Raw genomic sequence first — 14681 nt, 5'->3', positions numbered from 1 at the left:
TTCATCATCGTACTATTTTGGCCATGTGAGACACCTAATCTTATTTCAAGCTGCCTTCTAGAGTATAATTCAATACAGGGCAGCCATCCACACATCTGTGGATTGAAATTATACTAGAGCATTCTGTGATGAAAATACAAACAAACCACCTGTAAACAGGGAAAATTGGCGTCTCCATCTTAACCAGCATGTGAATGGTTGCGACAAAAGAGAAAATAAACCTGCTGTGCTTGTAATTAAGCATATCATTACATTAAGCATTGTAGGCTTTAATTAGGTACAGAATTGAGTGCGTCTTCATGATGGAGTTTCTGCTACAATGTCGAATTTGATACACATTAGTTTTCTACACCACCTGTGCTTGTGTGGGAGAGTGGCTAAATTGGTTTTTGAATTAAGCCCAAAATGATTGATCACACATATGGAAGGATTTGTGAGGTGCAATTTCAGTCCCCCCCCCTCCCCAAGCTACAAGATGACGCATTTTCCCAGCGATGACCGGCAATGAGACCCGCTGCACTGGCAAGGATTAGGAGAATAGATTCTCAAAATTAGTAATGAAATGAAACTGCTATAATCCAGCAGCCAGGGAAATGAATCAATGACTCTGAAGTAATAAACAGAACAACAAGGATTAAATGAGAAGAGGAATATGTTAATTCCTCTGTCTCCACAGGTGCAGTGATGAACTCCGAGGTGCACAGATAATAAAAGAAACCTTTGCAAAGTGACTAAGTGGATAATGAACCACTAGCAGCAGATACATGCCAGATGTTAGGTTTCTCTGAACTGTGTCTGGAATACAAATGCAGACATGATCGCTTTTCAATGGGGATTTTATTTTGAAAAAGCCTTCAGCTTGTCACCATGCAGTATGAAAAGCAGGATTATGTGCAAGCATTGTTATGCCTTTTGAGGAGGCCCTTATTCTGGCATATTTTAGCATATATATGTATATATCACAACTTCTTTCACAGTAGCACAGTATTCCCCTCAAACATATGCAAGAATGCTTTGCCATTATGCACTTTTTTTTTTATTTGTTGGCAGTGATGACACTAAAACAGAAAGAATATACCTTATAAATTGATATTTATCATCTACATAGATGCAAACACAGGCTACATAACGGAATTCATTTTCCTGATGTGTTTTCATTATGGCATGGATTTAAGTGACTTTATGTCATTTATTTATTGTTTTAGCTGTAGTAGAGATATATCCAAGGGTTTGTGCAGCTGTTGAGGCTGGCCAGCAGCATGATGATGGCAAACACCGGACCTGAGAGACGGGAAAGAAAGAAATATGCGATCAAGCTTCCATATTATAGCACAATGTACATTCAAATTACTGAAAGAGTCCATATTTCCTGGGTTTAATGTTGAATTGCTGCCAAGATTCATATAAAAACTAATTTAAAGCATGCCCCCGATTGACTTCATGTATAATATTTGGATTTGTGGTCAATGAATGCTTGAGAACTTCCTCAATTCCCCACAACCGGACCAACCTTTAGTAGGTGCACTGCTGGGACTCCATGCAGACCACAACTGCACAACAAAGAACGGGCTCCAACACATTGTGTATGCCATGATGATCACAAAAGTCATCTTCACAGTCTTCAGCATCGCGTTGGACAACCCCTTCGTGCCTGTGCGCCCTGACTGCAGCGCCTTCCTCTTCATGTTAAAGTATATCGTCGTGCATATCCTCATTTGGCAATACAACAAAATTACAGCAGGCAGGGCGAACACTGACAGGGTGATCCAGCTGATGTAGATCCTGCTCCCCCACGGCTCTACAAATGTTGCCCAGCAGTCGTACTGGTTCTCCTCCACCTCCTGGAGAGAGAAGATAAAGAGTTGCGGAGAGCTGAAGGCGAGAGAGGTCAGCCACGCTGCTCCAATGGAAAGATATCGCCTAAAAGAGCCCTTCAAGAAGGAAACCATCGGCATGCAAACTGCGTGGTACCGGTCTATGGTCATGGCCACGATCATGTACGCGGAGGCAAACATTCCAACCACCTGCAGGTATTTTACGCACCGGCACAGGAAATCTGTCCCTTGGAACCGGTGCGTAACTTCGATGGAAATCTGTGGTAAGACTTGGAAAAAAGCGACCACCAGATCCGCCAAGCACAAGTGGAAGAGGAACAGCTGAGTCCTTGTGTTTCTTTTTCTCTTTTTCCAAAGTGTGCCCAAGAAGAAAAGATTACCACATGCTGCAAAAACAAAAATCAATCCCAGAACTCCAGCTCGAATGTGCGCAAAACGCTCGTAGACCTCTCCATCTTCATCTGCTGTCTTTCCAGACTTGTTGGTGCTGCTGGTATCCATTTGAGAACGAAATCGTTTCCTTTTGTTTCTGCCCAGATTTGAATTAATGTCACGCCATGTTAGTGCAGAGATATCGAGGCATTCACTGCCTTTTTGCGCACCAAATGGGAAAGTGCCGCAGTTGTGACTGAGGGGAGAGAGGGAGTTCAGACTACCCAGTGGTGACTGAATGCAAGTGAAACGGCTTATGAGATAGATATACACAAATACAGATGAGCATTATATTAGAAACCTCAAATGCACAAACACATTTACCTCCTAAACATTCACAGCTCTCCAAATAGTACCAATATATCCATATTCTGTTGCAGATTACACGTAATATTTACTTGGATAAATACGAATGCATCTATAAACATACTACATCTGTACTAGACCACAGTGTTCACAGTATTTTTTATTTTTTTTGTATCAGTTCAATGTTTGTATTCCAGCTACATTAATGTCATACATTTTTGCATCATATTTGTCCTACAAATATTACATTTTGCAGTAGTCACTTTGTGTAGAACTACATAATTCAGTAAAAGATTAAAACAATAAACATAAGTAATGTCAGCAGCTTGACGGTAATTACCTTCACACCTGTGACATTTAGATTGTGTAGGCAGTGAAAGTAATGTAAGCGTGAGTGGGAATGGCATAGAAAAGTATCCTATAGTGAATGCAGGAGTCTTGCTGACAGACACACAAAAGAAAACTGTGGTAATTATGTTTTTGAAGTGTGTTGCTCATTAGAATTCAAAAGGGGTTCTTTAGTTTTCTCCTGGAAATCATAAGAGCTGTTGAAAGTCTGAGGCTGTTAAGGTTGGAATGAGCAAATTCTCATTGTAAAAATAAACCCCAATTTTACAGAAAATAACAAAAATTTTACAGTGGTTCTAAAAAGCATAGAAAAGTCTTTAAATCTGCAAATGTCATCTGTAAATTAGCAACAATGCAATAATGCTAAATGTAATATATCGTTTTATATTTAAAATATATGTGAAATTCTAAACTGTTTCTCTGCTTTCTGACAATACATACACATTTCTGTCAAGTGACTGTGACAATCAGTAAATAAATAAGCAGCTCTTTATATAAAGTTTGATTGCCGTACTATCAATTCAGCATTTTTACACTTAATTTTAAGGGAATTTTTGTTAGCTTTATATTTGTACATTCAAACTCTGTAATTCTGGGTACAAATTAATCACATTTTTTCATTACATCCAACTTTATGCACAGAGATTTTTTTAAAAGATACACTGTTCTCAAGTTTGCATCTGTCATGCTTGTTGCACCCTACAGTATCCCCACTGGTCTTACAGTAGTGGTGCAGAGATTCTGGGTGGTGCGTGGGCTTATTGTCATAACTGTAATAAAGCTAAAGGTCTTGGGAGTCTTGCATTGGTGCGACTGTTGCTGCTGGAGCTCACCTTGGTGTCATGGCTGCTTTTAGTTTTGCAGTTTGTCCCCTAGATATTCACTTAAGATATACATTTATTGAAACCGATATTTTTGTAAACTCTGGTGTTGATCTCCACTTCATGTTGCTAAAACAGCTATCTCAAGTTTTTCACTTCCTCCTTGGGAGCTCTGGAGAATTATATGTGAATATTTGGAAGATAAATGAATTTTCATCTGAATAAATTTGAACAAAACTGCTTTGAAATAGTGGGGCACACTTTGTCTGTCAAAAAAAGAGTGTTATTTACCAGTCAAGTGCATTTTATTGAAGGGGATTGAAGCCAAATCTGCTAAAAAAAAAAAAAAAATAGAAATGAATAAAAAATAATAAGTCTCACCACAAAACATCTGATCTGTCAGCTTGATGAAGGTATTTGATTTTTTAAAAAAGGGAAAAATCTGCAAAAGGACAATGTTTCTCCCCAAAACATAACGATGTAACATCTGTAAATTTTCTGTATTTACACAGCTTACATTTTATAGTTTTTTTTCTAGTCGTCAGATTGTTTTTTCTTTTGCCTGTTTGTTATTCTTGCAGTGTGGAATACAATATAAATCAAGCCTCACAAACAGCATGCCAAGTGCTGCTTGATGCTTGATTTATTATACAATTATCACAGTGAGCAAACCAAAAGCTGAGCACTGAAACAGAAATCAGCTGAGGAAACACACTGACACGAATACCACTCATATTTTCTGCTGAAGTTGAAACTAACTAATTAAAGCACAACCATGCAAGCCGTACTCGAAAAAAATCACTTGCTCTTGAAGTTTATCTTTTCTTCCCCTGGGTTGAATTGCGCAGTAGAGTGTTTGGTTGATTGAGAAGCTGGATGTATATGCAGTACACTCACCATGTTGGAAAAGTGGCAGCAATCATGTAGCAAACACTTCACTCATGACAAGTAACACTTATTACATGGTCTCTATTTCATTGTGGATTGTTCATATTCTAAACTAAAAGGTTGTGTGCAGCAGAAAAAGATGAGTATTGCCACTGATCCTGCTTTCTGCTGCTGGTGGCCGGTTTGTAGAAAATACCACTGTGCTGTTATAAAAAACCTTTCCAGAGATGTATCTAAAACCACAACCGTACCTCTCAAGACAAAGGGTTTCAAGTGAATAGCTTTACACATATCATTTGTCATGATGCGAGCACAGTCCTTTAGAAACGGTACCTCCACATGTATTGACCTTTACCAAGGTAGCCATCTGCCTGATCTGTCAAATGCTGTTGAAATTATTATCATTAAGAGCTGTTAGTCTATAGTTGTTATCACATAAAACAACCCTGTGGCTCTCCAAGCACCAAAATAGATTTAAAATTAAGCAAACGTGAGTGAACTGATGTTATAGCACAACTCTTTTTGATTTGATAAGATTCACTGTTTCATTTTCATTACAAGATGCTAAACAGCTGTTTGCAAAAAAAAACAAACAAACAAGAAAGTGGCCTTGATAAATGTGTGCATGTGAATTAGGAAAAAGACGATAAATGTGCGCATTGTTGTAATACAAATGTCGTCCAAAAAACATCATAGTATAGCATGTCGTCCAAAAAATGTCATAGTATAGCATTTTGCTCTAAAAACAGACAGATAAAATGTAAAAAAACAAACACAAAATGTCTCTGCTCTCTGTGGTGGTTGATTTTATCCATGGTCATCATTCACTCTAATTAGCTGCAAGGCTGTTTTCTGCTGAAACTCCAGGATTGCTTTGTGAACTGAAGATCTTCACCCATCCTCACATGGGCATAGAGGTGAGTACATGTTGAGTGGATTATTCTTGAAAAGTGGAATATCGCTTTAAGGTGTTATTGATATCTTTTCTGTGTCAGCCTTCCATCTGTTACAAAGACAATATGCTGTATAACAGTTTGCTAACTCTATACTGGATTAATCCAGTATGATTTTTATATGCTTCATGTGCTTCAACATTGTTTATTCTCAGGAAGGTGCCAAGGACCTGGATAGGCGTAAGCCGCTGTCCGTCTCCATGGATGGACCAAACATTAATTGGAAGTTCCTGGAGCTACTGCAGCAAGAACATATTGCAACTGAAGGAATTTTGCCTGGTCAAAGAAAAAAAAACCTTTTCACTGGACCAAAAACTCATGTTTTATGTTAAAATAAACATTTGGGTAAAATTGTTCCTAACCCTATGTAATTGATGTGGTGTTTTTTTTCATTTGTGTTTATTGTGAAGTTGGTCTTAAATTTAATTTCAAATGGCAATAAAAAAAAGTCTTAAAATATCTTGAATTTAACTTGCCTTAAGCTGTAGGAACCCTGACATACTAAACTATGACGTTTTGGTGACATTTTTGACCGCATACTGAACTATGACATTTTTTCGCCATTTTTGACAACATACTAAACTATGATGTTTTTTGGCCATTTTGAACACATACGAAACTATGACGTTTTCGTGACATTTTTGACCACATACTAAATTAAGATGTTTTGGTGACATGTTTGACCACATATTAAACTATGACGTTTTTTCACCATTTTTGACCACATCCTAAAATTTAGGATGTGGTCAAAAATGGTGAGAAAATGTCATAGTTTAGTATGTGGTCAAAAATGGTGAAAAAACGTCATAGTTTAGGTCCTAGGAAAACAACAGAGGAGGAGTGCAGTGGCCCAGGGCCAGAACAAACAGAGTATGTCTCTTAGAAAACATCATAATATAGCCTTTGGTATGAAAAAACGCCATCATATACATCGTATATTGTACAAATAACAAGTCAAAGGAAAGAGACATACATTGTAGAATTGTAGTAATTGTGGGCTGACTGATTTACTGATTATCAGTATTTTATTTTTTACTGATTTATGGTAATAAGATCCTTGGTTCGCGTCCCGGCTTTCCCGGGATCTTTCTGCATGGAGTTTGCATGTTCTCCCTGTGCATGCGTGGGTTTTCTCCGGGTACTCCGGCTTCCTCCCACAGTCCAAAAACATGCTGAGGTTAATTGATTACTCTAAATTGCCCGTAGGTGTGAATGTGTGAGTGCTTGTTTGTCTGTATATGTAGCCCTGCGACAGACTGGCGACCTGTCTAGGGTGTCCCCTGCCTTCACCCGAGTCAGCTGGGATAGGCTCCAGCACCCCCGCGACCCTAGTGAGGATTAAGCGGTGTATAGATAATGGATGGATGGATGATTTATGGTAATAAATACATTTAAAAATGGCGCTACTTTGGCTCTGAACCTTTATCTACCTGTGGTCGCTCTGTCTTCTGGAGTGATTTGATTGGTTATACGTCACGAATAAAACTCCTTTAACTTAACATCTTTAAACAAAACAAAAACGTATCAACAAAGTTTTCTGTTAAAGTTTGTGTTCTTGTAAGTTTAACTCCAAGATTTTAAATACTTTCATTTACTGCAAATGATTATCTACTCCAAATGTCTCACTAATAATCATTATCAGCCTTAAAAACCCACAAAACACCCCTTTATACTCGACCACACTTAGTACAGTCCGGTTCCCCCTTCTATAAATCTGCTTGGAATCTACCACTTCCTGTTTGTCAAAGTGGCCTTCTACCTGGACAGGTTTTGTTGGAGCTCATGCAACAAACATTATGGGTAACTGCACTTTAATATGGATGGATGACACTGAATTAGAGTCTGTTTTAATGAGACTGAGTTAAGATGTGTAGCTCTGTCATTAAATACGAAATTATTTCTCAAAATTCACAGAGAAAAGTCTGAAATGTTTGCTAGGTTAGCATCCCACATGTTCTTTGGCTCAGCTAAAGCTAACTCTCTCCAACTTCTGGATCTCTTGAGTTGCTTGTTGTTAAAGTATCTTGCTAGAGGTGCTGAAGCTCAGAAAGTCTGAGATGTTTGTTCAGAATAAGCTCATTCTCAAGTCTTATCTGAACTGTCCTCTTTTGTTTGAACTTTCCCTAAACTTAGGAGTTAATGACAGAGCAGCACATCCAGAGTCAGTCTCATTTATGTAGAGATTAAACTTCAGTGTCATTCATTGATGTTAAAGTGCAGTTTTTCAAATGTTTGTTGCACATGCTCCCGACCAAACCAGTCCAGGTGGAAGACGATGTGAAGAGAAAGCTCCAGAGGATGAATATTACACATTTACATTGGAAATTAATGTCCTTTAATTAGACATTGTCATGCAAAAGTTGGATTTCCCTTTGTTGAGTGCTTTGTTGATGTTGGTTTCTAAATGTTTTTTGACACTCGGCCCCAAAGACTAAAACCTTCTACGGCTCACAAGCTGCAATAATTCACACATTATCAACTATCTTTCTGACTAAACTTAGATAAAAAGTGAAAAACTGCCTGATTCCTGCATCATTAATGGAAATCTTTTTGGTTTTTATGACAGTAAACTGAATATATTTGGGTTTGACATTTTATAAACCAAAACAAGAAATGAATTACTGGAGAAAGCGACAGATTAATGGACAAAGAAAATGTGTTTTCTAACATATATGGCTGAATTATTCCAACATTACAAGATACATACAATTTTAATAAAAAAATTTTATATAATGCCAATTACAGGTCAAACTGTCTCAAGATGCTTTATTTTTATATTTTTTGTCATATTTAAAATATGACAAAGTAAGATATTTAAAGCTCTTGACTAATCCAATTTATTATTTGGTTTTTAAGAGATTAATCAACAATTAAAATAACTTTCTCCACTAAAACTAATAAACATGAGGTCAAATAGAAGAAACAGTTTTAAATACTGCAGTCCCACGACGACAAGAATAAAGTTTGTCAACAAAAAGTAAATCTGCTGGTGGATTCCATTAAAGTCCTAATAAATGATAATAAAGTGTGATACTAAAGGTTTGTGGTGCTAAAAATGTCCAAGTAAAGATATGAAGTTGAACATCTGGATGGAGGTTGATAAAAGTTGACCTCCCTTCACTTCTCTGGAGCCGACTCCATGGATTTTATGGATGGTGGTTAAAGACCTGCTCTTCTAGTGGTCTTCCTTCTAGTCGCTGTAAAAAGTCAGTCCATCCTGGCCGACTTCAACACCTCTTCATGACAACTTGTTCTGCCTCCAACCTGGTGGAAACTCCAGAAACTCGGGAAAACCCGTGGAGACTCGAAGAACTCGTGGAGACTCGAAGAACTCGTGGAGACTCGAAAAACTCGTCGGGCGGGGGAAGGTGTGGTGGGCCGTGGGGGGAGTCAGGGCGGAGAGTAGGGGGGGGGGGGGGGGGGGGGTAGGGGAGCGAGGCCACCACCCACCTCCCCGCCTACTCTCCGCCCTGACTCCACCCAGACTCCGCCTTGGCTCCACCCATGTGGTCACTTCAGGAACTACGATGCCAAAGGGACGACGAATTTATTTCTTTTCATCTGATCTGTAGCTCAGTGAGTTAAGGATTTGCCTATGGAGCTGCAGGTCGCTGGTTCAAGACCAGTCCCTTCTTAAATTTATTGAAAATCCTGACAAAGACAAAGAAAGAAAACTGTCCGTCGCGGGTCTCGAACCTGCGACCTTCCACTTGGGAGTCTGTCTTCTTACTCCCTGAGCTAATCGCTCAGATACTAATTCTTCGTTTTTTTGCGCATTTATCATCTATTTTTTGTTGTTTTCGAGTTTTTTTTTAAACTCGAGTCTCGACTCGACCGCTTTTCTCAGGAGGTTGGACTTCAGCCTTTGTGCTGGAGGGTGGAACCCTCAGTTCCAAGACTTTCCAAAGCCTCCACACCTCCCGAGTCCTCAGGACCTGAGCTTTCACACAGTCTGAGGGCTGAAATTTTCTAAGTCCCACAGTAGTTCTCTGTTAGTTTGTAACTTCAGACAGTCTGAGGACTGAAATGTTCTAAGTCCCACAGTAGTTCTCTGTTAGTTTGAACCTTCAGACAGTCCAAGGACTGAACTCCTCTAAGTTCCTGAGTAGTTCTCTGTTAGTTTGAACCTTCAGACACTCTGAGGACTGAAGTTTTAAAAGTTTCTCAGTACTTCTCTGTTAGTTAGAACTTTCTGGTTAACAGAAGCCTTAAAACTTGTGACCATGAGTCTTGATTTCACATTTAGACCATCCGAGTTCTTCTCAGACCTTCACCTGTGGGTTTTTTAGAAATCCTTAAACTTTGATTTTCTTCACTGAACAGTAAAGTTTGTGGAGATCAGAAGGTAACATTAGTTTGATCAATGCCTTCAACTACTAGAACTACTGGAAAGCAGTTTTCTTAAATGAGTTCTTAGTAAATCTGTCCACAATCAAACCAAGAACATAGAAAGAGGAAATGTTTGAAGAAAACAACTTGTTTTCATTTCAGACTAGAAAACGCTTTTAAGACCTTGAGCTGTTTTTGCTCTTTTTCATCCTTTTATTGTCTCTTCTGTTTAATTTGATCTTCTAAAGTGTAACTGGTGTCTTTTCAAATGTTTTGTCTTTCGTTTGATTCTTCTTAAATGTTTAGTTTTGCTCTTTTCTCACCTTTTATTCTTTTCTAATGTCTGATTTGATTTTGAAATGTTTTGTCTTTTTAATGTTTAATTGTTTTTTCAAATGTTTTATTGACATGTTTGGAAAATTCCCTTTTCTTTCCCAATGTTTAATTTTTGGATTAAATCTTTGTTAAGGTTTTTCTTTTTAAATGTTTTACCACCTTTTAATGTTTCATTTTCTTTTTAAATGCTTCATTGTATTTTCTGTTTAATTCCTATTTAAAGTTTTATTGTCTTTAAGATTTAATTTTCGAATTAGACATTTAATTTTTAAATTAAATGTTTTGTACTTTTAAAGGTTTAATAATCTAATTGTGTCTGTTTAATATAGTTAAACATTAAATACAATTACATTATATTAAACAGACACAATATTGAATTAGATAATCAAACAAAACACAATACATGTAATTATGAAATTAAACAAAATTTCTAAAATACAAATATTCGAAATTACAGATAAAATATTTTCCCTAATTAAACATTTAAAAAATACATTTAATAATAAAACTTTTTAAAAGTTTCCTTGTATTACATTTTTTCCCTTTGATTTAATTCCTTTTTGTTATGTAGTTTATTTCTTTAATCTTCTTTTTCTGTCAAGATTTTACCCCCAACCTTAAAAATGAAATAAACCCTTAAATCACAATGAAAATACTTCTGTTGTCACAATCATGAGTTAGTCAATTATTCAGTTTATCAATTCAACTTTATTTGTTTCGCACCTTTTACACAGATGACAAAACTAAACAAGCAAAGAGAAAAAAAACTATGCTAAAACTATGATTAAAACTCAAAAACATTTAAGAAAAAAAGATTTAACATGGTAATAAAATATGTTGTGTCCAGGGGATGGAGGAAGTTTATTGAAGTCTTCTTGGGCTCACATGGGAAATCATTTAAAATATAAACTTGATATTCAGTCTAAGGAAACTGCAGAGCGACAGAAGAACCAACAATATCTCCTGTTTTCTCCTTTAATGAGTCGACTCTTCTTGTGCTTTCAGACCAAAGAACTGCAGACTCTTCACAACCTGCTCAAACTCTTGGTACAGGACCTCACCACACGGGTCAAGAAGGTTTCCATCACATTTCTACTCTGAAGCTCACCTTCTGCTCAAACTGCTGACAAATGTTTCTGCTGCTCTAAAGTCTGGTCTCCAGAACTTCCTAAAAACTCTCAGAGTCTCTTCTGCTGCAGGTTGCTTTGTAGAACTGTTCCAGAAAACCTCACTAAACCACATGGAGGGGCCTCAAGATAGTTGTCTAAATGAAACCGTACAAAAACCCAACTAGCACAACCCAAACGCTAAAGTCTCCTGCAGCCTACCAGAGAACCTCTGAGAACAGAGAATCAAGACAGGAACTCTTACCTTCTGGACAACCAACGCTGGTTCTCAAACAAGAATACAGAATGTGTCTGACCAAAAACCTCTGAAGACTCACTACAGCCAAGATAAAGACACAACTCACCTGCACCAAATCCACTAATCACTGCACACATTAGCACCATGTGCTAACTGTGGCTAAAGAACCACATTTACCAAGACAACTATCCAGTACAAAGCCCTAAAACACACCAAGAAACACATTAAAGTCTATTTTACTGCTGGAAGCTGCAAGCTAACGCCTAAAGAACAAACTAAAGCAATGGAGCCAAACCCAGTTCAGTGGTGCAGAGAAGTAGAGGAAATGTTTGTCTGCAGCTAAATAAAGCAGGAAGACACTGAGCTGCTCAGGTGTTCCTGATAACACCAAGCAGCCACCTGGACAGCCAATAGGAACACAGCTTACTGGAAGTCCAGAGGGCTGGCTTAGTCAAGTAAATTTAGTTTAAAGTTGAAGCAGAAAGTTAACAAAGAAAGTTGAAAACCACCTTCTGATACCTGAAATCTCTGAGTTTTCACACAAACAACACCTGAACATGTCAAACTGGCTTCATAGTAGAACCATCATTGTAAAAACGTCATAGTATGGTGTGTTGCTCAAAAAACATTACGACCCGGCTGTCTTGGGACGCCGAGAAGCAACACAAAAAAAGGACAAAGGCTGGTTTCCAGGGGGTTAGGAGGATATTTATTTGAAAGAGTAAGTTTACAACAACACAACATGTGAGTAGAAAAATCACAAAGTCTGTCTTTAGTTCAGCTGAAAATATTAGTTTTTGTCTTTTTTATTGACCAAACTTTTCAGGAAGTAGATGAAGAATAATTAAAGCTCTCATGTAGAAGTCCAACTTATTTTGGATCCTTGTGGAGCGTTTAATCTTAGAGTTTGTAAAGCTGTTGAGTTTTTAGAGTCCCATGGATTGTTTTGACAGTTAATAACCGAGTCCTGAAATAAAATTACAGTTGTGGATTTCTGTCATTTAATCTGGACTAAACAAATAACGGCAGCATAAATGTCAAACTTCATTATGAGGAGTCTGGATTGAGGTTTCTCACTTGATAATGATCAAAACATGAAATTTAGGTTGGTTTAAAGGAACATTCCACCGTGAATCTTGTCGAAAAATGTCATTTTTCAACATGTGAAAACATGCCATATGATGAAATAATGTAAAGGAGGCCGTGAAAAACACTCCAGAAAGGTTTACTTTGAAAAATACATCATCATGAATTTTGGCACAAAAAAAAAAAAGGCCTTACTATACTATGTCGAAAATTGTCATTTTCCAACATGTAAAAACGTGCCATATGATGAAATAATGTAAAGTAGGCAGTGAAAAACACTCCAGAAAGGTTTTCTTTGAAAAAAAAAAATCATCATGAATTTTGGCGCAAAAAAACGCCATAGTATACTATGTCGAAAAAATAAATGTGATTTTTCAACATGTTGTAAAAACATGCCATATGATGAAATAATGTAAAAGAGGCGGTGAAGAACACTCCAGAACGGTTTTCTTTGAAAAAAAGATCATCATGAATTTTGGCACAAAAAAAACGCCATAGTATACTATGTCAAAAAAAAAAAGCGATTTTTCAACATGTTGCAGAAACATGCCATATGATGAAATAATGTAAAGGACGCCGTGAAAAACACTCCAGAAAGGTTTTCTTTGAAAAAAAAAATCATCATGAATTTTGGTGCAAAAAAACGCCATAGTATACTATGTCGAAAAAAAAATGCGATTTTTCAACATGTTGTAGAAACTTGCCATATGATGAAAAAATGTAAAAGAGGCCGTGAAAAACACTTCAGAAAGGTTTTCTTTGAAAAAAAAAAAGAATTTTGGCACAAAAAAAAACGCCATTGTATACTGTCGAAAAAAAATGCGATTTTTCAACATGTTGTAAAAACGTGCCATATGATGAAATAATGTAAAGGAGGCCGTGAAAAACACTCCAGAAAGGTTTACTTTGAAAAATACATCATCATGAATTTTGGCACAAAAAAAAAAAAGGCCTTACTATACTATGTCGAAAATTGTCATTTTCCAACATGTAAAAACGTGCCATATGATGAAATAATGTAAAGTAGGCAGTGAAAAACACTCCAGAAAGGTTTTCTTTGAAAAAAAAAATCATCATGAATTTTGGCGCAAAAAAACGCCATAGTGTACTATGTCGAAAAAATAAATGTGATTTTTCAACATGTTGTAAAAACATGCCATATGATGAAATAATGTAAAAGAGGCGGTGAAGAACACTCCAGAACGGTTTTCTTTGAAAAAAAGATCATCATGAATTTTGGCACAAAAAAAAACGCCATAGTATACTATGTCAAAAAAAAAATGCGATTTTTCAACATGTTGCAGAAACATGCCATATGATGAAATAATGTAAAGGACGCCGTGAAAAACACTCCAGAAAGGTTTTCTTTGAAAAAAAAAATCATCATGAATTTTGGTGCAAAAAAACGCCATAGTATACTATGTCGAAAAAAAAATGCGATTTTTCAACATGTTGTAGAAACTTGCCATATGATGAAAAAATGTAAAAGAGGCCGTGAAAAACACTTCAGAAAGGTTTTCTTTGAAAAAAAAAAAGAATTTTGGCACAAAAAAAAACGCCATTGTATACTGTCGAAAAAAAATGCGATTTTTCAACATGTTGTAAAAACGTGCCATATGATGAAATAATGTAAAAGAGGCCGTGAAAAACACTCCAGAAAAGTTTTCTTTGAAAAAAAAAAATCATCATGAATTTGGGCGCAAAAAAACGTCATAGTATACTATGTCGAAAAAAAAATGCTATTTTTCAACATGTTGTAAAAACGTGCCATATGATGAAATAATGTAAAGTAGGCCGTGATAAACAGTCCAGAAAGGTTTTCTTTGAAAAAAAATCATCATGAATTTTAGCGCAAAAAAACAGCATTGTATACTATGTCGAAAAAAAAATGCGATTTTTCAACATGTTGTAAAAATGTGCCATATGATGAAATAATGTAAAGTAGGCAGTGAAAAAAACTCCAGAAAGGATTTCTTTGAAAA

The 14681-nt window shown here is 36.7% G+C and overlaps 1 protein-coding gene across 1 annotated transcript; it reads right to left on the bottom strand.

Moving 5' to 3' along the window:
- Positions 1-13: 13 nt before the first annotated feature.
- avpr2l (arginine vasopressin receptor 2, like) lies at positions 14-6119 on the bottom strand. The gene is made up of 2 exons (XM_023262603.3): positions 1511-6119; positions 14-1281 (listed from the first exon to the last, which is right to left on the bottom strand). The coding sequence occupies exons 1-2, from the start codon at positions 2334-2336 to the stop codon at positions 1202-1204; spliced, it is 906 nt and encodes a 301-aa protein (XP_023118371.1). The 5' UTR covers positions 2337-6119; the 3' UTR covers positions 14-1201.
- Between the last annotated feature and the right edge of the window lie 8562 nt (positions 6120-14681).

Source organism: Amphiprion ocellaris, chromosome 21 (assembly GCF_022539595.1).
Source record: "Amphiprion ocellaris isolate individual 3 ecotype Okinawa chromosome 21, ASM2253959v1, whole genome shotgun sequence".
Taxonomy (NCBI): Eukaryota; Metazoa; Chordata; class Actinopteri; family Pomacentridae; genus Amphiprion; species Amphiprion ocellaris.
Note: the sequence above shows the minus strand (reverse complement) of the source record. Positions and strands in the feature narration are given on the sequence as shown.